General features: G+C 37.6%; 1 protein-coding gene across 1 annotated transcript in view; it reads right to left on the bottom strand.

The window, feature by feature from the left end:
• The window catches only part of EPHA4 (EPH receptor A4), a 170,315-nt gene that overhangs the window by 67,693 nt on the left and 75,041 nt on the right, over positions 1–27,581 (bottom strand). The window contains 1 exon segment of the mRNA XM_032225561.1: positions 17,976–18,314. Coding sequence (XP_032081452.1) covers positions 17,976–18,314 — 339 coding nt within the window.

The following is a 27,581-nucleotide window of genomic DNA, read 5'->3' on the forward strand; positions in this document are numbered from 1 at the left end:
ATAAACAGATTTGACCTGGTTTTTAGAAGAAAGAAAATTAATCTCAAATGGACCAAGAATTAAAAATATACTCAGAAAATAAAAACCCAAGGAAAATGTCCCATAAAAGATATATTGAGTTTTTAAACATGGTATTAACAGCTCCCTTGAAAAAAATATAGTTGTTTCCAAATGCTAAAAGGTTTAAAAGGGCTTTGTTTATCCTTACAATAAAATATACCAGCTACATGTTTATGTGCCTCTTAGAGTTGTTTTGATTTACAAGGCTGGCATCATTCTGTTTTGTAACAGAAATGTCCACAAATTTTTATTTCTATTTTTTGGAATGCTTAGAGGAAGCTGGTGACATGTGAAAGAAGCAAAGTAAGTGAGCAATTTATAGTGCCGGGTAAAGATCAGCTTGTATTTGACTCAAAACATGTGAGACAATGCCTACCCTGTGGAGCTTTGCAGTTTACTGCATTTGCTACTCTTAACGAATGCTTTCTGGTTGAAGGGAAAATCACATGTCTCCTACTGCCACTGAAGCTCTATCTCTTTGAACCCATTCCATTCTTAAAACGACTTCTCCCTTCCATGCTGTTTGCATAATTGCGGACTTTCAAACTTTTAACAGATCATTGCAGCAAAAAAGAAAAGGCATTCTTAATGCTGAAAATATGTCCTACAGAGCAACTGCAAAATATTGCAGATAATTCATTGAGCGTGTTAACTGACAAAAGATTCTCCTTACTCACTCCTGATTATTCTAACTGATGAGAATGAGAGGCAATTCAGAATGCACAAATGTTTCTATGTGCTCATTTGGCATCTTGAAATGCAAGGGCTTTGAAATGTGGCTATCCATTTTCACTGCTGAGACAGAAATGAAAAAAATTCTTCCACCTCAGCCACAATGTGTAAATACAAAATATTACAACCAATTGCAAAGAGGTTACTGTAATATGCAGTAATGCTGCAATCCATAAAAAGTTAATTTCAACCTAGATCCACTGAAATAAATAGAAATACAAATTTCAGTACCATTACTGTTTTTAGTAGAAAATAATTTTCTCCTATCCCAATGCATATACAGGGTGTGTATGTATGTGTACACATACAAACAAATTACCAAAACACTCATGTCTGAAACCTTCAATTGGGCAAAATACTGCATCACAGGACAAAATGTTTTCAACAAAAGCACCTCAAATGGCCTAATGTACAGAACGCTGGGATGCATTACTCCTGAAGGAATGAAATTTGGTGTACTACTGATGTTTAGCACTGCCACTTCCTTGTCCTGAAGAGCCCTAGTCATGTGATCATCATTTTTAAGATTTCCTGACAACTCCCCACAAGTCAATGGAAGGAACTGATATTGTTGCTGTACCTTGCAGTTTTTGCTGGTGAGAAGCTTGCAGGAGAAACTCAATGGAGAAATGAAGCGCCTTCTACAGCGTCCTCTACAATTGCAGTGCATGAGTCACTCAGATACTCCCTCACTTACATAGTCCCTTAATTCCTCTTCCATGCAGCAGCAGCCAGTTAATTGCCTTCAGGGAAAGGGGAAAAGGAAAGGAAGGGAGAACAGAAGAGAGAAAGAACGGAAAACAGGACAGACTAGGGAAGTAGGAAGAAGGGAAAGGAGGAGGATGTGTGTACACAAACATACACACCTTGTATATGTAGGGAAGAAGGGAGGTAGGGTGGGAGGGATGAAGTAGGAAAGGAAGGGATGAATAAAAAGGAAGGAGAAACCTCTTGAAAAAGCACCTTTGGGACATTTCTAAAAAAACTGGCCTGTATATATACCACCATCCAGTCAAATCAGAAATGAAATGAGATTCTTCTTTGATAAGAAGCTAAATGTCTTCAAAGAAAACAAGAAAGTCCAGTTGCCTCTTGAAAAATTACCTTTGGGACAACCATGACCTGGATGACTGAGATTCTACTTAGACATTTAGTAATGAACTTTGGGATGGATACTCTTCAAATGGTATGGGTGTATGAACGGATCCCTCCCAAAAATTACAGACTACAAGAACCATTTGCACTTCAGTTTGAGATGCAGACAACACAGGCTCATCCCTAATAGCGTGTGCCTGTGTTCAACAGTGAAAAGACACAGGGCAGAAAACCTCCCGAAGAAACCACAGCTCCACAACATAGTCCTTTCAGCAGTTTCAAGAAGGCTCCACACATTTACCCTGACGTGGCCTCAGCAACTCTTTAAAAGAATGCAAATGGCCAGCTGTTTGCAAGGAATATAAATCCTTCCATTCACCACCATACAGTCAGAGCTGAAGAAGCTTTTTGGAGGAGAAAAGAAACATCTTCAAAAAAACAAGAAAGTCCAGTTGCCTTTAGGAGCCGAGGTGGCGCAGTGGTTAAATGCAGCACTGCAGGCTACTTCAGCAGTTCGGCTGTTCAAATCTCACCGGCTCAGGGTTGACTCAGCCTTCCATCCTTCCGAGGTGGGTAAAATGAGGAGCCAGATTGTTGGGGGCAATATGCTGACTCTGTAATAACAATAGCAATAGCAATAACAGTAGACTTATATACCGCTTCATAGGGCTTTCAGCCCTCTCTAAGCGGTTTACAGAGTCAGCATATTGCCCCCAACACACAATCCGGGTCCTCATTTTACCCACCTCGGAAGGATGGAAGGCTGAGTCAACCACCCTGAGCCGGTGAGATTTGAACCGCTGAACTGCTGATCTAGCAGTCAGCCTGCAGTGCTGCATTTAACCACCGCGCCACCTTGGCTCATGTAAACCGCTTAGAGAGGGCTGAAAGCCCTATGAAGCGGTATATAAGTCTAACTGCTATTGCTATTGCTATTGCCTCTTGAAAAAGCATCTTTGGGATAACCATGACCTGGATTAATGAGAATCTCCATAGACATTTTTCAGAAGTGGTTTGCCATTACCTTTATTACCTTCTTAGTGCTGAGTGAAAATAAGTGGCCCAAAGCATCCAGTTGGCTTTTTGCCTAAGGTAGGACCAGACTTCATAGTAGCTCAGTTTCTAGCCTGATACTTTAACTACTACACCAAATTGGTTCACTAACACACACACACAACTTTCAGTATAAATCTGAAAGTATCAGTTAAAGTGTGTGTGTGTGTGTGTGTATGTGTGTGCCTTTTAGCTATGATTAAGGCTAATCATGATGTAAGCACCTCTTTGATCTGATCTTTCCTTTTCTAGAAATTCTAAGAGAAGCATTTAGCTGAATTTGATTCAATATTCCATACAATGAAGAACATGTTATTAGATATCATTAGCCAACCATCTCCTACTAGAGCAGAACACTGCAACCATTACTGGGAAAACATACTTCACAGATTAAGGTGTAATTTACTCTATAAGGCTTGAAGTGGACTTCAAGCTCTGCTGCTGGCATGTCATATAAACATAGTTACTTGCTGAATTGGGAGATACATTTAGCTGCAGAAGTTTTAAAATAACATCTTTGCATCTATCGCTACTCTTATTTTACAGAATTCTGAAATTATTTGTTTATACATAATCTTTCTTACAGAGATAGATAAGCAGCAACCAATATAAAGCCAAGATTAATTAATATCCTAGAGTTACCCTGTGGTAACATTGGTAGTCAATAAATTTTATAAATAAATAAGTATAAAATAGTCAAAAATATCCTTCCTGTTTTACTTTAAAAGAGGGATTAAATACATACTTTAGAATGTTATGATATTTATTTTAATTAGCTGAATATACTCTATTGTTTGCTTTATTGTTTGTTTATTGATTATATTTTTAAAAAGTTCCTGAGCCCTGAGAATGATTATATAAATTAGCTAAACAAAGAAATACATTTTATTTAGTTACAAAGAGTTCTGGAAGCAGCAGATCATCTTGGTCCTTTTTAGTCATGGTTCAGGATTGGAGATGGGACTGAAGCTACACTGATCAGTCTTGTGGGCAAGCTGTTCTCCCCCCCCCCAGCCTGTGAATGAACCAGAACACAGGTTTTGCTGTTTGCCACTGTTTAATTTACTGAGATAACGAATCCTTTGGCTGAGGGCCCAGGCAACTCACATTCAATAGAGTATATCTGCAGATAATTCAAACGAAGCAACGCAGATAGTCCAAACGAATAGACACGGCTAGAATACACAGATAGATTTTCGAACGGTTGTTTCCTACAAATGTCCCCTCCCAATGCCTCACCTATAATCTCTCTTGGGAGGGGCCAATCAACAACCACCTGTGCTTAATCTTCTTCTGTGAATCTGCCTATGGAGTTGCTGCTTCTGTTTTTTAGCCCTTCTCAATCTAACATCAGGGGCAAACTGCCTTTGATCCTCCCCATTGCTCCATGCCTCAGGCACCTCCTGGTGTCCAACCAGCCTCTCTGTCCCTGCTCTGAGTCTGAACCCTGCCCAGGGTCCACCACATCATCCAGGGCAGACTCATATGTAAGTCCATCAGCAGGTCAACCGGATCCTGCTGGGCCACAACAGCAACCTATGTTAGGATCCAGTGTAAAGGTGATCATCCCTACTAGATCATTCAGTGACCTTCAAGAATACATCAACTATAAGTTTAAATCTGGATCACTTATATGTGAGCACCAGGAAGCATTATTTTATGTTGGCTTTGCTTTTTCTTCAGCAGACAATCCCTATCACTTGTGTAGGTTAGGACAGGTCAAGTCCTTAGGCCTTGCAATATGAGTTTGTATCAAGGCTTGAATCTCTGCTCTTTTTTTAAAGATCTAGGTAAGAAATCTTTGTTTACTAAGAATTACTTTGTTTACTTAATACTAATATTAAAAAACACTGGGAAAGATACTCTCTGACATGGAATGAGTTACACTGTCCAGCTGTATATCTCCACCCTGGACCAAAGGATATACCCTGACCTCCCCGGATAATAAGCCCAATCTTGCTTTTGAATGCATTCACTAAAATCCCTCCCCCAAAATAAGCCCCCCCCTAAAATATTTAAATGCATGCATAGCCTGTCCCCACCATTTTTGGGGAGAGGGAGGAAACATGCCCCACCTGCTCGCAGATGCCACTCTTGCAAACCCTAGCTAATGCTAACACTTATTTTGCAGGTCAAAAGAAAATAAGACCCCATTTTATTTTCAGGGAAACATGGTAGAAATCTTGACCCAAGGTCTAAAGGCTGCAGGGAATTGGGCAAGAAAAAAAGAGGATCAGCTCAATCAAAGCAGATCATAGTAGTCTACGTATTTATTTATACTAAATATAGTAACTTCATTTATATTATATTAACTGAAGTTACATATTTATATTAACTCCATTTGTTAACCAATCACATAATTCTAGATGTTGCAGATAAAAATAAAAATAAAAACAAAACAGCAAAGAGCAGCCTTGTTACAAAAGATATTTTTATAAATAAATGCTTTGATGCATACAAATATAATTTAAGGCCTACTGCCTCATCCAATATTTTAAACCTAAGAGGGAATGGGGAACTTTCAGCAGATCTTCACAAGATTACCAAATTGAATGGAATGAGTTTATTTATGCTTTATTACACTGATGCCATGACTTAAAGGACTCTAAAAGTGATAACTAGGACTCTGATTTAAGTTTGGAAGTTGCCACTAATGATAAAATGGGAACAGTGGTTGTTGATTCAAAATCCATCTATTCTATAATGGCATCACCTTGATTCTGGATGGTGCTTCCTATTAAAGATCAAACTTGAAATTTGGGGATGTGCCTGTACTGTCAGAAAGAATAGTTAGAAGCCAGACCCAGGAAAATGGCAGTTATGGTTAATGTATGAGTTGCACCCTTTTTAAAATGAGAAGCACTGACAACAATTACTGAAGTTTTCATCACCTTGGTGACTCAATTATTTACTAGAAAGATTATGATGTGTGCAGGCTATGCAGATGTTACAGCTCTATTTGAGAGATTTAGCTCTGCAAAAAGTGGTAATTTTACTGATTCTCCAAACACCCACGCATCATTTACTGTGCTGTACAATAAAGTTTGCATTGGAAGGGAAAGAGCAACACCTCTCTTCCTTCTGACTGACAGATTCTGAAAGAAAGAAGTTATTGGTCCCATCAGTCCCTAAAGTCTACAAGCCCAAGTGCAGTTTCTGCCACCCACCCATTTGATCTACAGCTAATCTTTAACCATTCATTACAGAAAAGAGAAGGCTGGACTAACATTCTCATCTATGGGTATAATCAGGTCAGCTTCCTTCCCTGCTCCTTGAATCATGAATCAGTGGAGCAATGCAAGGACTTAGAAACAGGGTATATTTATTTGTACCTCACTGCATGGCATTTTAATTAGTAACTCTGTAGATTTAAAATCTCTGAATGGACACACAGGGACAGTTGTATAGCATAGCTTTTGTGTTCTGCCGCTTGGAAAAAAAACCCATTTGAGGACACCAGCAGGGGTTTAATAGAAGCTTTGATAAAAGTTCTCTGAATCCTTTTATTGTTGCTCAACTGCAGACTGGACCCTGGTGTCTTTCAGGCTGTGCTCAGGAGATAACAATTAATTTCACTCAGTTGGGGGAGTTGGCTGGAAAAGATGGTGACCTCTATGAATAGGTGGATATAGAGAAAAAAAACAAGGTATAATTGCAGCTAAGAAACTAATAATATGTCTCTATAGGTTAAATATACTGTATGTAGGTTCTTTTTAGAAAATATTTTGTAGCTTTCTGAACAAGAAACATTTCATAGATGAGAAATGTAAATAGTTAATATACCGTAATGTACTACAATTTTTCAAGCGGATTGCTTGAAAAGAAAAGATTCAATAACAGAATAATATACTTGTCAATGGTTGTCTTGACAAAATTATCAGAAAGGATTTAGATTTTTAAAAAATGGTTTTGAACAATGCAATACTGCGTTTCAAATAAAGCGATGTACAAATGATAAACATGTTATTGCTAAAATGTATACAATTTTGTTAAAATAGAAGAAGAACAAGTGAAAGAATATATGGCAAAATGGACTAAAACTTTGGCTACAATATACAAATGAATCAGTGGGAAAATATGTGGTTGAAAGGACTGAAATTTACATTATGTTCTTACCTTAAAGAGAAATTTTATAAAAATATTGGTATTTGTCATCAGTGAAATTGTCTACAAAGACTTTAAGGGACTCTTTATCATGTATCTGCAAGTAGTACTTGACTTTTGACATAAATAGGTCTGGAATTTCCATCATTAAGTCACAGAAGGCCTAAGTCAAGTCAGACCCAATTTTAAAACAATTTTGTGGTGGCCATGAAGCGAATTACTTTTGTCATTAACTGAATCATGCTTAAGTGAATCTGGTTTTTCCAATGGGCATTTTTACTGGAAATCAGATAAATAGGTTGCAAATCATGAAAACCTGAATGCAGGATATGGCAACCAGTCCTAAATGCACCTGAAACTTGATCAGGTGACCATGGAGGTAGTGGAACAATTGTAACTATGAGTGCAGGTCATAGGTCATTCTTCCCAAGACTGTTGTAACTCTAAACCATCACTAAATGAACAGCCATATGCCTATCTATATGGGTCAGTGAAAATTTGGATAAAAATGAAAATGCTAATTTAAAAAGATCTTAAAGACTAACATACAATTAAACCAGGGATTTTTCTTTTGGAATTAATAAATAGACAGGTAAGAACTTTGTTTTTATATATCACAGTTTATATCACAAAAGTTTACTCAAAAGTAAAAAAGTTCAACTCTACCCACACTAGAAGAATGGTTTTGAAAATGTTAAAACTTGCAGACATGGCAAAATAGACTTCCTTGATTTGACAAAGACATTATCTCCAGTTGTATCTGACTTGAAACTCCTTATAGACTTTTTGCATGAAACATTTGCATTTATGAGTAGTGATTTTGATGAATATAAAAAAACAAATAAAAGAAAAAGTGAGCTTTTTAGTAATCATAGAGTAACAGAAAATGTTGTAATCATACTTATATATCTGCAATAGGAATTGGAAGCTTTTTTCTATTTCTTTTCTGTTTTCTTATTATATATTAGTTGGAGTTAGTTTTTATGTTCTTGTTTAAACTTAATAAAATTTACATAAAAACAAAACTTATGAACATGTCTGACCATGTGTACCCTCATGGAATTGTAGTGGACAAGAAGAGAGAGAGAGAGGAGTTCAAAACATACAATGGACTAAGTCAAACAATTACAGAGAATCATGTTATGGATTTCTAAAAAGTTTTAAAATATTTGGTCTTTAACCATCTGCCCTTTTTTCAATAATGAATAGATACAATACCTGTTTGTAAAATAATATTAGCAGCAGAGTGATAATTGAACTTCATTTCCCACAGAAAACCATCAAGACTATATTATAGCAGGACAAAATCTGTATTTAAACATTGTAATAATCTCTTTCTACTGCAAAGTAGTTTCACTTGCCCAAAGTTGTTCATTGACCTCTAAAGTTGTTGATTTACTGAAGGTGGTAAAAAGCTTTTCTCTGCTTGCTGATTTATATTTTAATCTCCTTTTGAATACAAATTCATGGAAATGGGTGGTACTAATGCTTTGCCAAGAAGCAGGCAGTTGTTTATATTATTTTTCTCAGTAACATTCTAATCGCTTTAAAATAATAAATTTAACCCCTCCCAATAATAGATTTCCCGTTTTTTGTTTTGTTTTGAGTTGGATGCATGTATGTACATTCCGAGTAGCACGTCCATTGCACATGAATAAAGCTGGATGCAAAAGGGAAGGAAAAGAGCACATATTTCCTGCCACATTACACATTTTCAAGGACATAATTAAATGACCATGGAAAGAATTTTCAGTTATCAGCACTATTTATCTTTCAGAGATCTTTACCCAAGCCCATCAATAGACAAATTTTAGTTAACCATTTGGTTTAGTAGCATTTAAGAAATTCAAGGCTACAGCTATTCTATTCTCTAAACCTTTTACAATTTTTATCTTCCCAACATTAATCATTTTTATTTGCTTTTTAAAATGCTGCATAGATAATTATAGATCCTAAAGACATTAAAGAAAAGTTAAACTGTATAATAATCTATACTTGAATAGTTGCTGTGTGTTTGTTATGCAGAACTTGTAATACTGGAGGTTATAGTAGGTTTCAAGTCACAGATATAACTTCAATTTTAACCACATTATATCTTCTGGGGGGAAAAAATCTATACTGAATTAGTTGTCACACAGGTCAATAAGGACCATGTCAGATGTTAGCACTCCTGCTCATCTATGAACAAGTGACAACAGGACTCATGAACTATGGCTAAAAAATCAAAGCCTAACCCTGTGGGTGTACTGGAAAACAACAGCAACCACAGACAAGACAAAAGTATACTGTAAATCACACCATTATGGCCTATTATTATAAAATAGAACCAACAAAGTAGGGATACTTCCAGTAAATAATGTAATTATTCACTAAAACATTTGTAAAAATATCATGTACCAGTAATAAAATATTTATGGTACATTTATGGTACATATGGTAGAGTTTGCATTTGGAATTTCCAAATGCAAACTGATAAAACTCTTGGTCATAATACATCAGATTAAACTGTGGATAAAAAAAGGAGAGTGTGCATAATTGTTGTGGCGATACCAGAAGATGATGAAATAAAGTATTGGAGATCATAAATATCAAAAATCTGAAAATCAAAACTGAAAGATGATGACAAAAAACAGCTATGCAATCTAATGCCATGTAATACCAAAACATCCTGGATAGCACTTAGAAAATCTGCACATTAACAAAATTTCCATCTGTCAATTACAAAAGGCCACACTGCTTTCATCAGCACATATACTACAATGATACATTGCAAAATACAATGTCCTTGGAAAGAAGTCAATATGTAAGGACAATACCAACTAAAAAAATTGGTAGCTGTGGTTTCATATTGTTGTCTATGTAATAATAATAACACTCTGAGCCTTTGACCCTAAAATGAAAATGAGTTAAGAAATCCTTGAATTTTCTTCCAAATTCACCTCATCTTCCAGCAATAGAAAGAAGAAGAGAATTAACACTTCCTCAAATTTCACCACCATCTGCTATAGAAAATACTCTACTCTCATTAAATGGATCTCTGTAGTTCATAAGGCTCCTCTCGTCTGGGACTTAATTTTGGACGAGAGGGCAGACCTGGCATGTATTACTGAAACCTGGCTGGGCCCGGAGGGGGGAGTCCCCCTCGTAGAGATGTGCCCAGAGGGTTTTCAGGTGCTCCATCAGCCGAGAGCTCAGGAAAGGGGTGGGGTGTGGCTATTGTTATCCGAGAGTCTCTAGTACCTCGTAGGATCCCTGCTCCAGAGCTTGTCGGGTGTGAGTCCCTGCTGGTGAAGTTGGACCTCAAGGGTCAAGTGGGTCTGCTGTTAACGTACCTGCCTCCCAACAGCATTGCAGCAGCCCTCCCCTCGCTCCTCGAGTCGGTAGCCGAGCTGGCAATTGAGTTCCCCAGGCTTATGGTTCTGGGGGATTTCAATTTGCCCTCGCTCGGTGAACACTCTGATGGAGCGCAGGAGTTCATGGCTTCCATGACAGCCATGGGCTTGACCCAAGTAATTCGGGGCCCAACCTACTCGGCGGGTCACATGCTCGACCTCGTATTTCTCTCGGAGCAGTGGACTTGTGATCTTGGTCTGAGGGGGAGTGAGATCGTACCCCTGTCGTGGTCAGACCACTACCTACTGAGGCTTGACTTTCGGAGACCAAACCCCCACTGTAGGGAGGAGGAACCGACCAGATGGTTCCACCCCAGGCGACTTATGGACCCTTTGAGGTTCCAGACGGAGCTTGGGGTTATTCCTGATACCCTCGCCCGCAGTCCGGCAGAGACTCTGGTTGCTGCTTGGAACTCGGCAGCGACAGAGTCTCTTAACCGGATTGCACCTCTACGGCCGCTCCGAGGCAGTGGATCCAGGAGGCCTCCTTGGTTTACTGAGGAACTCCGGGAGAGGAAGCGCCAGAAGAGACGCCTAGAGCACCTATGGAGATCCAATAAATCCGAATCGAACCAAGCACTTTTAACATCTTGCATCAGAGAATACATCCGGGCAATCAGGACGTCGAAAAGAACTTATATTGCCACTCTGATTGGTTCCACTGAGTCGCGCCCAGCCGCCCTGTTCAGGATAACCCGCTCCCTCCTAAATAGGAGGGATACGGGGGATCCTTTGCAGGGCAGGGCTGAGGATTACGTCCAGTTTCTCGCGGACAAAGTTGCTCGGTTTCGGTCGGACTTGGACTCCAATTCTGCAGAACCAGCCGAGGCACTAAGGGATAATCTGGTAGGCCATCACTGGGTTGAGTTTCAGGCTGTTGCCCCTGAGGACGTGGACAAGGCCATGAGAGCTGTAAGTGCCTCCACATGTGTACTGGACCCGTGCCCCTCCTGGCTGGTTGTTAACGGCAGGGAGGTGACACGGGGCTGGATCCAGGCGTTTTTCACCGCCTCCCTTCGGGAGGGGGTCTTTTCCCCCGCTCTTAAGGCGGCGGTGGTGAGACCCCTCCTGAAGAAACCATCTTTGGATCCAGCCGTTCTAAACAACTACCGTCCAGTCTCCAACCTCCCCTTTGTGGGGAAGGTTGTTGAGAAGGTGGTGGCCTTTCAGCTCCAACGGTCCTTGGAGGAAGCTAGTTATCTTGACCCATTCCAGTCTGGCTTCAGGCCTGGCTACAGCACAGAAACCGCTTTGGTCGCATTGACCGATGACCTCTGGAGAACCAGGGATGGAGGCCATGCCTCCATACTGGTACTCCTTGACCTCTCAGCGGCTTTCGATACCATCGACCATGGTATCCTTCTGCGACGACTGCGGGAGGTGGGGGTGGGAGGCACTGTTTTACGGTGGTTCTCCTCTTACCTCTCGGACAGGTCGCAGTCGGTGTTAGTCGGAGGGCAGAGATCGACCCCTAACATATGGGGTGCCGCAGGGTTCGGTCCTGTCCCCCCTACTTTTTAATATCTACATGAAACCGCTGGGCGAGATCATTCGGTGGCATGGGATAAAATACCACCAGTATGCAGATGATACTCAGTTGTATCTGTCCGCCCCGTGCCAACTCAATGAAGCGGTGGACGTGATGAACCAGGGCCTTGAAGCTGTTAGGGACTGGATGAGGGTTAACAAGCTTGTGCTCAATCCAGATAAGACCAAGTGGCTGTTGTGCTTCCCTCCCACTAATTTGGCAAGTGTTCCATCTCTCAGGCTGGGGGGTCAAATACTACGCCCCTCAGACAGGGTCCGCAACTTGGGAGTCCTCCTGGACCCACAGCTGACTTTTGAACACCATTTGTCAGCTGTGACCAGGGGGGCATTTGCCGAAGTTCGCCTGGTGCACCAGTTGCGCCCCTACCTGAACCGGGAGGCTATCACAACAGTCACTCGTGCCCTTGTGACCTCTAGGCTGGAGTACTGCAATGTGCTCTACATGGGGCTGCCCTTGAAGAGTATTCAGCGACTTCAGCTAGTCCAGAATGCGGCCGCGCGAGTGATCGTGGGTGCACCTCGTTTCACCCACATAACACCTATCCTCCGCGAGCTGCACTGGATACCTGTTGATCTCCGGGTACGCTTCAAGGTGCTACTTGTCACCTACAAAGCCCTTCATGGTAGTGGATCTGGGTACTTGAGAGACCGCCTACTGCCAATTACCTCCACTCGACCAATTAGATCCCATTGATTAGGCCTCCTCCGAGTTCCATCTGCCGGTCAATGTCGACTGGCAACCACGCGGAGGAGAGCCTTCTCGGTGGCAGCTCCGACCCTATGGAACGATCTCCCCGTGGAGATTCGTACCCTCACCACCCTCCAGACCTTCCGCACAGCCCTTAAAACCTGGCTGTCCCGTCAGGCCTGGGGTTAAAGACCGTAACCCACCCGAATTGTATGAATGTTGTGCTTTTAATGATGTACTGTCTTACGTGTTAACCTGTTTGTTCTCCCTTCCTTCTGAATTGTAAGCCGCCCTGAGTCCCTCCAGGGAAAAGGGCGGCATATAAATAAACTACTCATACTCATACTCATACTCTTTGGTAAGCAGAACAATGTCTTTATTACAATAAGATTGCATATCATCAGTCCTTTGGGTGTGTCTGGCTTTAAATATTTCTCTGATTTTTAAAAACTTCGACTCTTTCATCCCCATAATTTTAATCAGCCAGAATGAAGAGGTTAAACAACCTGGCATTTCCAAGAGACAGTCATGAACTGAAAGAATTCTAAAATCCCAGAAATTTATAACATTGTTCACTCTAATTTCTTCACTTTCCAAATCAAGTAAGAATGACACAGGGAGAAAGGGTTATTGTATTAAAGACACAGCTTGGATTCACACATTGCATTAAGTCATAATTGTTTGGTTTTGGCATGATATCAGTGAACTCATTCACTGTAGTTTGTGAAAAAATACTTATGGATTAGTGCAACATGTGACCTCATCCTTTGTGGTTTATTCTCTAACAATGGTTTAAAAATCATGTCACCGCATGCATATCATGTATGTGAATGAAGCATGCAATGTACTGCATAAATTAAGCAAAGTCAGATTTCCTGGATTTTTGTTTTGTTTCAAAGTATCATATTTAAAAATTTCCATTGATACATCTTTTTTGCCAAGTAAATGTGTTTTTGTTCTTCTTGGAACAAGACACCATACAGTTACATTCTTATCAAGCAAGACAAAAGCAACTGGCAGATGGAAGCTCACAAGTACAGGAAAGAGAATTCCCAAAGGACTTAGCTTTAGGCTTTACAGTTAAGTCCCACCAAAAATAAGAATGACCTTGGCTTTTCCAACATTGAGAACTCTACATAATACTCATTAGTCGACTTGATTTCCTGTTGCTGAATTCCCTACACAGGCTAAACCAAACATTCACTCAAGAAAGCCAAGAGAAACAAGCATGCACTGGGTCTCCTAATAAATAAATAAAACATCAGGTTATTGACATTTAAACATTATATCTTACTTTCTTTTAAAAAACATATCTACTTCATTTAGATAATAAATGGATAAAACATAGAAATCATTGACGGAAACAGGTTGGGAAGAAAGAAATTATACGCTAATTTAAATAAACAGATATTTAATTAAAGAGGCTCAGGTAGCAGTTGCATGTTCTCAATTATTTTTCACAACCTAGAAAAATATATTTTATTTTAAGCACAAAAATTGTACGTGATTTCACAGCTACTTATTTAAATTGTCCACCTGCATTTCACTGACAGAACGAGAGAGGAATATATTTGTAGATATGTGTTTATGAAACAGTTAGAAATAAAGAAGATGGTTAGTAGAAAGGTAAACATCCTTAGCATATTGTAGTTGGCTTCAAAGATTTTTCTTTAGAACCTGAATTCAAATTAAAGGCTATTTGATGCCTTTGATGCTGGTGCAATTTCCATCCTTGCCACTGAAAGTAGAACAGTCTCATGGCACAACTAGTCATAGATCCTCATTTGATTTGTATACTGTATATTCTACTGTATAAGAATAGCAAAACATATACAACCTTTTGTCCATTCCTGGGTGAGATGAGCAGGGTGCATATGATAGTCACACACACACACACACACACACACACTAATAAAGAATCTATTCTTTTTATAGGATTTTCTGTGTTTGTGAGCTACATGAAATAATAATCACCCTAGGTGTTTTGGTTATTCAGAATATATACAAAAATCTGTAAGAACAACACCTTATTTTGATCCTCCCTCTTTCCCATTCAACATTGTGGTTAATTAATTAGGACAAATCAAAGTGTAATTCTATTTCTCTCTATTTATAACATCCTTCAATGTTTACTATTGGCACCTCTTCCAGAAGTTTGATGCTACTGAAGTAAAATCAAATAAATATGTAGCTAGTAGAAATATGTGTTCATTTTATACTTCTGCAGCATTATAGATCATATCTGGCATGACAGAAAATTGAGGCAAAAGTTAAAATGCATGTTTACAGAACAAGAATGATATTTTTATGCAAGTATATACTGGGAGATGCTTAAGAAAACTATAAGAAAATAATCGACAAATCTCATTTTTTCTAAAATAAAGATTTGCAACAGGCAGGCTGACAACTAGACACGTTGGGGGAAAAAAGGGAGGTGAGGGGAATCATCCAGAATTGAATATCTTCATACAAAAGATCCTTCTTTGACTAAAGCTGCAATTTTAAAATATCTTTAGCTAAGTGCTATGAGGTAAAAGTCTTTATTTATTATTTATTTATTTATTTATTTATTTATTTATTTATTATTTATTTATAGACTTTCCCTCTTAACCAATATTTCTGCAATCCACTTCAATAATGTGACTAGCTTAAAAAATACTAAAGTTAACCTAACCAGATAACAAATGACAAAAAATTACTTGTGTGTGTGTGTGTGTTTAAAAATTCAAACTTCAAAAGAACACAAGACTGCCAACAAAACAGGAGATAAGACTAGAATATCCTGAAATTTTCTAATGTTCATCTGCAGGTTTCAACTGATTCCCCACTGAAACCAATCCTTTAATGTAATACATATGGGAATTGTTTGACATTCTTGCATTGTGTTTTACAATGTCTTAACAAAAAACGTAAAAAGTTTATCACTATCATAGATAGAACAAAAAATTGTACACCTAACCAACCCACTGAAGTTAAAGAACTGAAAGAAATTTAAAAATATTTTGATTAGAAAATCTAAGCAGAACTAATAAATTATAAGCATCCAATCTTGCTACTCAAAGTATGTAGTAGAAGCAATTCCATTTAACATGTCATATATCACTGATTCTATTATTTAACTGTTAGATGGTAAGTTTATTGTTAGAAAATTGCAACTGAAATAATCAACTTCAACTATTTTCCACAATTATCCACTATGTAAACATCAGTTCCTACAGAATATCACATATATTTTTAATAAAAACTTATCAAGCTGAATTAACAGCAAGCTACCATTTTAAATATCAAACTTCAAGCAAAGATGCAATCTTACTGAGATAGAATTTATAAACGTAGAAACACAAATCATTAAAATAGCAACATATTCATATGTTCACTTTAAGCACAAAATGGTATTTATTTGTTGCTATTTAAGCCTGCACTTCTTGAAACTAAAAAATAATGCAAATGTTTTATTTTGAAGCACACATACAGACTCACACATACTGTGTAAATAAGAATATTTCTGTCAGGTCAAGATCACTTAAGGCAATATGCCTTTGAGGCAGGAAGGGCGGAAACCTAAGGGTTCATTATAGGAGGAATCTCTTGAAGCATACTTTTTGCACTTCACAATTAAAACAGCAATGTGCAAGACCAAGTATAGTGTTTAAACTTCATCAAGTTGATAAATAAAATAGAAAATACTCATGATTACCAAACTATATCTTTGTCACCATAGTACTATATTTTCATTTACAATGGAAACAAATACTGATAACTATATGCAAAACAGTTAATAACTGAAAAAATGCATTTTTCTATGAGCCCACTACCTGTTACTTTTAATCAGAATATAACAGAACGTTATTTTTCTAAAATGAATCAAATTGGAATGCTTTGGCAGCAAAAAAAGTCTTTAAAATAACTACATCTTTTTGGGCAGTGTAGCAGTGAAACCACCAAGAGATGTCAAAGACTATAGAAAACTAATCAAAAACAAGCAAAATCTCCAGGGAAAATGTAGGGAGAAGGAATTTTCTAATCCATTGTGGTAAAATTCCAAACTTTTATATTTCTATCAGATGGTAGAAAAAAATATGAAACCAACTTGTGGCCAATTTTAGCAGAAACATGTTTTGCTACAGCAGCCTATCATTCTATGTTTCCAACCCTAAAAATATAAATACAAATATTATTAGCAAAGTATCATATTGTTCCCACGTAGAGGCAGATATACACTATGCAATGCCTAGTAAATACTTAATATGGTTGGGGTTTGCTTTATTAAAACTAATTAGTATTAAAAATTGTATAATTACAATATTGGGCCAAATAAAAGGTCAGATCTTTTATCTTTAATTACTGACAAATTTTCATTTGTGTTGGATTGCCACCTTCTGATTTAGAAGCCAATTTGATTTTTGAAATGTTGCATGTGGTTGATGAAAGCAAATTATATAAATATTTACACTGACAGTAAGATTTATATTATTTATATTAGCATATATATTTTTATTTTGGTCAAAATAATACATTTTAGAAAAATGATAATAATTCATTTAATTTCAGTGATAGTTTTCAGGGGACATAATGTTTAGAACCAAGATTTGAGTAAAACTAATTTATCTGTATACTTTACTCCTTTGAACTTTCTTCCATATATAAAGAAGCAAATTAAGGCTGAAGGCTGAAGAGTTCAGCTTAAGAAAGAATAGGATGCATTTCAGTAAAAGGTAATGTTTCCTATGTCATATGATTCCTCATATTGTCACAGTTAGCATACACAGTCAAGTACATACTGCCAAAGAAAAACAATATATTTGTTGGGAATGTTTTACAATTTTAGCATTGTGTTAAAATATACCATAGAATGTATTTCCCTTCTTTTTGTTATAGTCTGTTGAAAAGATTGCGAGGTGATAGTTGAAAAAAATCAAAAACTGTTCTGACTGGGAGATGAAGACAATTTGCACTGAGAGAACATTTCAGTCATTAGGTGATTAGGTGAATCTTCTAGGGTAAGAATTTCAAGACAAAATCCAACATATGCTGTTAAATTTCAAATGTGCCCTCTTCCCACCAAAATTGTTACTACTTCCAATGAGTCCCACAAGTGCATTTTCAAGAGGGAACTGGACTTTCTATGTTTTTCCTTAAAGATATTTTGCGTCTCTTGGATGAGAAGCAAAATGACTTCAAAAACCAAAGTCCAGTTGCTTCTTGAAAAAAATCCCTATTGGGGCAACCATGACCTGGATGACTGAGAAACTGCAGCGACAGGTCCAATGAGTGGGGAATTGAAAATAGAATAAAACATTTACCTGCTTGGTTAGTGGTCACAGTAACAGACACAGCTTGGTCTTGGCTTGGATTTTGCTTGGATACTCCATTCACTGCCCAGATTTCAAAAGTGTAATTTGTATGTGCCAAAAGGTCTGTAATGGAAACCCTCGTGGACTTCAAACCATTCTGCTGAGGGCTGAAGTGAACACCACTCCCACAGGACCGGCAGCGGTTCAGATCACTAGCTCCACATCTCTTGCAGACCACATTGTAAGAGACATCTTCACGGCCACCTTTGTTCTGGGGGGAACTCCATTCCAAATTCACTGATGTCTCATTGACATTGGAAATCAAGTTCTCAGGAGCAGATGGAGGGCCTGAAAAAAAAAGCATCCTTTTTTAAATTACCTAAATAAAAATTTAAAATTTAAAAAAATAGGAAGCCTCTTTAGAGAAATATCTACACAGTATTATGTAACTTCATTGGACTCAATAGCTGCAATTGGGACTTTGAACATTGTGTCATGTGCTAATCTCCACAAAAGAGATACACTGAGGATAAATACTATTTCAGTTCATTATAATACTTTACAATTTTCAAATAAATTGTTACTTGTCTCTATGTTTTCATAATTCTGCTTTCTCTCATATTAAAAATTACAATTGAGGGACTTTCAAAGAACCCAGCAGAATGTGTACAGCCTGGAAGCCTCATGATATACTTCTCTGACCTGCACTAAAGCTTCAAACACAATGCATTGCAAAAAGTAATTCTAGCAGTTTGCTTCCTTGTGTTTCAGTCAGTAGCTACCTTAAAATGAAAACTGCTCCTGTACATCCATACTTCCAAATGTATTTTCATTTGTAAATATCTGGCTGATAGAAAAATGTATAAGAAAATGGCCAACATACCATGTGCTATGCAGTACCAAAAGAAAAAGAAAAAAAAAGCTACATTATCAGTCATTCATTTGAATGATTTGGGGTATAAGAATGAGTTGTCATACAATTTCTTGCTACCCACTAACACTAAGAATAGATTATCACTGCCTACATGCATATATTGTACTTCTTAGTCTGGAAGAAAACAGAACACAGCAGCCAATTTCTGAATGAGTGTGGGATTGAGCTAAGACCTAAAGCAAAATCATAATACCCTTAGTAAAAAAAGGTATAATACCAAAAGTAAAAAACAACAACGTATTATTCAAATGTCCTATCCACACATCTTTATTCTCTTTCCTAACTAGCATCTCTTTATTAATTCATTAGGATTTTGTTTTGGGTTTTTGTTGTTGTTTGTTGGAGGGTTGGGGGCCATAGGAGCATCAGGAGACTTAATATATCACAGGTAATGTCTATATGATTTCAAAGAGTGTAATACTACAGGTACTATATATCTAAGCTTGCATTTTCTACAAACCACAGACATGCATAACTAGGTTCTAATTTAATATATTAAAGCACAAGATAGATAAAGCTGGCTTTTAGAAAGATGCAGAAGGATATCTGTACCTGAGATACACACATGTGAATAAGATTTTGTCAATGGAGAAAAGGGGAGCAGTCTGTGTGGGAATATGTGTGCAAGTATATAAATAAATAAATGGGGAGCCTAAATAAAAATATTGTAGGAGTGAGAAATATATACAAACATCGATGAGATAACACTAGTATGGTTTGTGAAAAAACATTTTATTGTGCATCTATGTGCACACTAATGAAAGAAGATTGTTCTTCCTATAATTGGAAATTACGTAAATTGTCTTCAACTTTCAATTCTTATGCATATTTCCTGTCAGAAATACTACATCTTGAGCTCCTTGAGAAAAGATGACATATACATTAGATTAATAAATTATTTCTTGATGGCTTGCAAGGTTAAAGTTTGCATAGAATACAGAGATGCCAGATAACAAATTGCTGCTTATATTCAATGATTTCTATCTCCCAATTTCAGAACTGGTACCTGTTACATCAATTACAACAGCTTTAGGGTTTAATAAGCGTATCAGTCAGGTTCATTGCGATGCTCTTGAAGGTAATTTTATATATGAAAATGTGCTGCTCTGAATCAAGTACACCAATCAATAATTTGCCCATGGGATGGGACAGATAAGGTGGAGCACCAACAGAGAAGCAGTCAAGCAGAAAACAGACAAAACTGAGGTTTGAAGTATGCTTGTGTACTTCCGTACAAGTAATGGAATGGGAATTAGCAAATTCAACCCTATTTGGTGTTAAGTCAAAGCAAAAAAAAAGGTAACAAACCTTCTTCTCGGCATAGCCAGCAAAATAACAGAATAACAGAAAAACAGAATAACAGAATAACAGAATAACAGAAAAAAAAATCTAAAATAACCCTTCTTGCCAAACAGAAATGAAGAAATTTCAGATACTTATCACAACTCATGCATATTACACTAAATCCTGCATCTCAAACACAATATAAGGTCTGAAGGCTAAAATGTGTTCACTATTTCTTTGGTGCTCACTGATCATTTGACTTAACATTGTTTAAAAGTATTGTTTCAATTTTAAAAAATAGAAAACTAGCATTCTACGAAACAGAGTACCAACCTAAAACATAACCTAGTTTTCCATCATTGGATTAGACAAAGGTGCTGAAAGCTTTTGGCAAATAGGTGTTTTTTTCCATTGCTGCACCTATCATGGCAATTGTTCTGTGAAAGTACCAATATGATCGTCTAAAATTCCAAAACACTTGTTGATCTCTTTATTAACACACTGACTTTTTCATAGTTATAAACCTGGAATAGGATACATGTCACACATTTACCTTGGTTCAAGGAGTTTGTTTTCAATATTTATGGTTTTAATATTTTTAATATGATTGTATATTGTTTTAATGCTGAAACGTTTTAAATTCTTGATTGGGAACCACCCAGCGTTTGCATAAGATGGGAAGCTATATAAATGATATACATGCATTTGCACACATACAAACATACATACATAATTGTATTGTTGTGGATGCTCTATTCATTTTAGTAAAATCTATACAGTAGTGCCCTTGTGGCAATAAGATAAACCACTGTCATCCTTAAAATCCACTTTTGTAAATCTTGCAGCATTGTTCACAGAGACAACCTCAAAGGGCTAAAAAAATCTCGAGAGCACAACTGTGGGATTTCTTTCTCTTCTACTCTCTCAGAGGACAGGAACAAGGAAATATGGCACATTGCCAATGAGTGCAATATCTTTTTGAAGGAAATAGGTCTAACTGAAAAAAGAAATACTTCCCACTTCACATATTGTCAAGCCACCACCTTTATTGAGAGAATCTGCAATAAAGATCCCAGTAGGCTTTTGCAATTGACAAACCAAACAAGCCTGTCCTTTTGTTGACATAAATCTTTTCTGACACACATTACCCTTTAAGAAACAAAACAATAACACTCTTCAAAAACATCAGTGAACAGACACATCTTTAGAAAAGCCTCTGAGCAAGTACTATGACTAAGACTTTAATAGTGTCTGCCCAGACTACATTTTCATGAATAATATGCTGAGCAAGTTCTTCTGAGCAAATTCTTTGGGTGTGATCAGATGCTATCCTCAATTAAAGCATTTTACAACTCAAACAGATGGAAAATTTGTTCTATATGGAATGCAATCTCCTTTTCAGGGCAGTTTTCTACTGAGGTTAGTGATGACCAAAGTGATGGCTATTTTAATCCCTCGGTATCTTAGGTTTGAAGTAGTCTCCAGACTTTGAAAGACAAAGTAATGGTGAACTAAAATTTCACTCCTTTTTCTGAGGAGCCTTCCCAAAGGGGTAAGTTCATTTGTTTTGATACACAGGTGGGTCTTGATTACTGCTGATAATGAATGTCATGAAATGGTTGAGAATTTTCACTATTCAAAGTGATATTTCTAGGGAAAATAGGGTAATTGGTTTTCAGCTCTGTGCAGATATTATTTTTTTATTTTTTTTTTTTGAATGTCTTTTTTAATGAAATATAATAGCAAAAGATTAAAAGAATATATTTACAGGTATAAATTATTTTAAATAAATCTTCCCTTAGAAGCTGTAGATAATGCAGGAAGTGGTAGCAAGATAGTTACGTAGACCATATTTCAATTATTTTTTCATGTGGTTTTACCTCCTTTTATTTTTTTATAATGCAATTTTTTTCTAATCACCTGCTGTGAATTCTTCTAGATAGATCTCATAAATATTTAAAATAAATAAATCAAGGGGACAAAGTACAAGCTGGAGGATAAGCCCATGTGCAAAACATACCTGCTATCTCCCATATTCTGCTCTATTTCTTCAAAATAGCCTTCTTCTTTTTTTGAGGTTTTCTTTAGCCATCTTTTTTTCCATTTTTCACACAAATAGTGTCTAAAATCCTAACAGCAACTACCCATGCAATAGCTTCAATTGTGTTCATATAAGCGGTGGGTTACGACTGGTACGCCTCAGTACAGGCATACCAGTGCCTGCCAGGAGCACCAAGTACCATTCCGGTACGGTGCTCTGGAAGGCCCACCTGCTTGCCCACATTCCTTACCTGTATTTGAACTGTTCAGGGCTTCTGGGCCTGTGCACGGAGCAGCTGGAACGTCGCAGAGGCGTCATGGAACATCGCAAGCGGTAAGTATGCATACGCGTGCTGCGTGCGTTCATGTGGTGGATGCTTAGCCCCGTTGCACCATACCAGTTGCAATGGGATCCGGAACCCACCACTGATTCATATAGACTCTCAGTAATTGAACTTTGACTTGTATTAAACATAACCTGGTATCTAACCTGAATATTGCACTATTCAGACTTGCAGTAATCACAACCCATCTGTTTGGCCCCCACATTACTAAGTCCATAGCTGAGTTTCTGTGTTATGAAATCTATAATCCCTTTCATAAGAAAGATTTCCTAAACTGAATATTGCCAACTTTCAGGTGAAAAAAAATCCCTTCAAAAAATTCTTACACCTTTTCGCAGGCATTTTTTTTTGTCAGTCTTTTTATAAAAATTTTATTCTATTCATTTTATGTATACTTGATATACAATATGAATAATGTGCACAGACACAGACACAAAGATAAAATAGCTGAACAAAAGCACAGAATCAGCTGGAGAAAGATGTAAGTTTTTGCAGACAATGGACTACTCTTACTCCAAGTGTTAGTTGCAAGAAACCCACGGAACAATGAGCATAATGGGAAGAAGCAAACTAGTAACTTCATCCACTATTTTCTTTTTGATAGGCATCTCAGCCACAAGAAAACACATTGGAAACCAGTAAATACATGTGAATTAAGGTTCTGCTATGTTGCAGGGCTTTGGGAGAAGAGAAAGCAGCCACATCATATAAGAATAAGAAAAAAGTGACAGAAGTTTGGTGTTGTTTTTACATTCCCCTTTCCATCAGCTTCCTATATTCTGCCCAAGCTAGCCAACAAAATTCTTAAATTTTAGAAGTTTTTAAGGGATCCTGGCTTGGAAAATACGGCAAAGACAAAAGCATCCTTCAATCACATAATTTTTATTTCCTGGATACACCTACTTGTTCCGAACAATAGGACTGTTTTAGTTGCAGAAATGAAAGTATCACATTTATTTTGGTCTGTAGAAATCTAAGGAGAGTCACTTGGGTGTAGTGATTAAGGCATCAGGACAGAAAACAAGAGACTGTGAGCTCTAATTCCACTTGGCTACAAAGCAAATTGTGTGACCTTGGACCAGTCACTCTCAACCACAGCAAAGAGACAATGGCAACCCACCAATAAATCCTATCAAGAAAACTACAGTGATTTCTCCAGGTAGTTGCCAGGAATCAACATCAAGGGCATCCCTCCCAAAAATATTCTCCCCCCAAAAATCTATGAACATATTATCTAAATTAAGGCACTTTTGTAAGGATTCCCTTCTCTTTCTCTTGATTTTGCATTTTAAACTGGGTTAGTAATATTAAGAGATAGTTCCTTTAAAAAAAAGCAATTATGGAACCACAATTCTTCTTGCCTCTCAACTTGCCTCTCAACTCACATCAGCATTCCAGATTTCCCTATATCCATCTAGAGTTCAACAGAGAAAACTATTGTTTGGTGGGATCTGCAATTATCTATATTTTTAATCTCGAATGAAGTGACATCATGCTCTACTTCAAGGATATTTTGCAGCTTCTTTTATTCAGCTGCCTTTAGTAACACTTGCATGATAAAGATTGTGCTGTTATTTGCCATATCTACAAATTATTTGCTTGAAGGGGGAAAATACAGAAGTAAAAAGAGAGATAAATAAATAAAGCTATTAGTTTGATCTATATTTCTTATTAGAAATTTAATTCTGAAGATACTAGGCATTAAATAACTGCCCTCCTTTATGAGTCATATCCTATTACTGTATTCTTTAAAGGAAAGCAAAATTAAAAGAAGTTGATAGTGCTAAAGCTCCAGCTGGCAGCTCAAAATGTTTTTTTTCAGACTAGGCCTTATGTCGGAAAAAACTTAAATTGATTAATAGAAATAAAGATGAACTAACAAGAAAAGCTGCCCAGTATCATTTTTGTAGCACAGCAGGGGAAATGAGTGATCCGATTTACAATACTGCTATGACAATGACTAGATGATAAATCAGTATTTGAATCTTTTATTTATTGTGGACTATTATAATATACTCTACATGAAGCTGCCCTTGAAGAGTTTCTGGAAGCTTCAGCTGCTGTAGAAGACAAATATTACATCTCTGCTCCAATGCTGCATTGGTTACCAGTTTGTTTCCACCGCTGATAGAAAAGTCTTAGTTTTTACCTTTAGACCCCTGTATGATATGGGGCCAGTTAACTGAGGGTCAGCCTCTTCCTCATTATATCTACCTCAGTGGTGGGATTCAACATTTTTTACTACAGGTTCTATGGGCATGGCTTAGCGGGTGTGGCATGGTGCGATGGACGTGGCTTGGTGGGCATGACAGGGAAAGGATACTGTAAAATCTCCATTCCCACCCCATTCCAGGGGAAGGTTACTGCAAAATTCCCATTTCCTCCTGATCAGCTGGGACTCAGTGGGCAGAAAATAGATGCGGGCAGGTCCAGTCAGAGGGGGTATTTACCGGTTCTATGAATTACTCAAAATTTATGGTACCAGTTCTCCAGAACTGGTACCAGTTCTCCAGAACTGGTCAGAACCTGCTGAATACCACCTCTGATCTACCTGTTCCTTCATGTAGGAGAAGTATTCTGCAGATTCCACCTGCCAAAGAATTCCATCTGATGGGAACTAGGAAGCATGCTTTTTTTCAGTGGCCCTTATGCTCTGGAATATCAACAGCTGATGGGGGTGCAGAATGGAAAGGATAAATTTATTTGAAAAGAGATTGAACTGGTCCAAAATTAGAACTTTTGTATGAGTACTGGTAGTCGTCACTCGATAACAGTGATTGAAACTCGAATGTTCATCACTGAACCACACAGTTTTAAAGCACACTATCATATAATGTGTCACTTAGGACTCAGCGGCAATTTTCAACACTTTCATTTGCTGTCACTAAGCAAACTACCACTGGCCATTAAATAAGGCCCATTAAACATGGTCATTATTTATAACGTTCTGTTTGTTTCCCTATTGAACTTGCTTGTAGGAAACTGAAAAAAAAATACCAATGATAATCATGTGATCATGGGATGCTGTGACTGACTTAATTTTGAGGATGCATGAAAATTACCACTAGTCTAGCATTGTTGTAAATTCAAATGGTCTCTGGATAATTAGTTGTTAAGTGGGGCCCATTTGTTGTTCACTACACCTGCTTATTCTTTTTTACTTTCATTATATAGTATTCCAATCTCTTCCTCCACCCACGCTTCCATAATTGATGTATTTATTTCTTAGATTAATTGATTAAGACTTCCCATAACATTTATGTTACAAGAAAGTCCACTTCCATTTGCAAGATAAATGGAACTATGGACTCTTCCTTCCATGGCTTTATTCATCACATATTTTCTAAACTGCCAAGAATGTATCAATACTGTTTTAAGGTTGAGAGCTTAAAGCCCTTCAGATCAGCACTTCAATGTTAATCTCTTTCACACTTTTCTGTCTTGAAAGACATATAAGCCACAGCAAACAGTGTGGCTACTGCAGGTTTGACTTTGAAAGAAAAAAAAAACTGTAACCCAAGAGCTATATTTATGGCAGTTATTTTTTCTCCTTGATCACCTAATATTGGGAGTGAATATTCCCATTATAGATTACTCTTACTTTACAGCTATTTGTTCATTCTTGAACACTGGCTTTATATGTTTTTACAAGGGACACAACATGATACACTAAGTGCAGAAGTCACTTAAAATATCAACCTTCAAGTTCTTTCTATACTTTATAGAGTATGTGCAAACCATCAGTACTGTAAATCAAACAAATGATCAATCTACAAAGCCAATTTGATCACATGCTGAAAGTCTCACTCTAACCCAAGACCTAGAAAAAAAGACAGGTTTTCAATGTTATTTTAAGATAGGTATGGTAGGCCATATTGACCACTGATACAGAAGGCATGCTTCCTGCATCCACTCAGGTCAGAGGTGGTATTCAGTGGGTTCTGGCCAGTTCTGGAGAACCGGTAGCAGAAATGTTGAGTACAGGGCGGGGCATAACCTTTTCCTAGGGGGTCACAGCAACACTTGTAATAACAACACAAATAATTCATACACCATTCGAAAGCCCATCAAAAACTGAGTTTATTGACACGATTTAATAGTCAGTATGACCACCATTAGCCCTTCGAACAGCATTCAAACGAGGTGGATAAGAACACAACAAATCTTCAAACAGTTCCGTTCGATTTTCCAGATTTTTCAACACAGTTTCCAAATTCATTCTCAAAGTTTCAACCGAATATCAATTTTGACCTTGCTCCTGAATCATCAGAGCTTCCACTTCATCCTTAATTATGGCCCCAATGTTCTCTGCCGGATTGAGATCTGGCGAATTTCCCGGCCAGACGTCATTGCCCCAAAATTCGACATTGTTTTCCTTTAACAATTGCTGAGTCGCATTTGCACGCATGCAAGGAGCTTTGTCATGAAGAAAGACAGCCTCACCAACCACCAAGACATTGTCTGGATCACTGAGAAATGGAATGACATTCTCCAATAAAATTTTCTCACGGAAATAACTGCCATCCCAGGATTCCCCTTTATCCTTCAAAACCCAATGCAGTTTCTTGGCTGTGAAAATGACGAAAATCCCGATGCAAGTCGGATTGCGAACGATTTGTCGATATCGTTCATGTTTGGCGATGTCATCGACGTCTTTAGCCCAAATTCGATCGTTCTGGAAATTCGGTTTTCGAATGGCATAAACGAAGAATTCGTCAGATGGCGCCAAATGAAGAAAATCTTCCTCGGTCCATTCAGACAACCAATCGCACAACCAAAGCCGATCTTGAACGTGTGTTTGAGTTTTCAATGGTTTGCAAATGACGTGGAATGGCTTCAAACCTTCTCGTTCTCGATATCGGCCGATTGTCCTTTGATCAACTCGTTTTCCACGAATTTGAAGGATTTCTTGGGCCACTTTTCGGTTTCCTTTTTGTTGTTTGCGACTGCCAGTTGCAATGATGGCTTTGCTTTCTTGGGACAGTTGCAGAGGACGCCCTTCTCCAAATTTTG

The sequence above is a fragment of the Thamnophis elegans genome, chromosome 10 (genome assembly GCF_009769535.1).
Source record: "Thamnophis elegans isolate rThaEle1 chromosome 10, rThaEle1.pri, whole genome shotgun sequence".
Taxonomy (NCBI): Eukaryota; Metazoa; Chordata; class Lepidosauria; order Squamata; family Colubridae; genus Thamnophis; species Thamnophis elegans.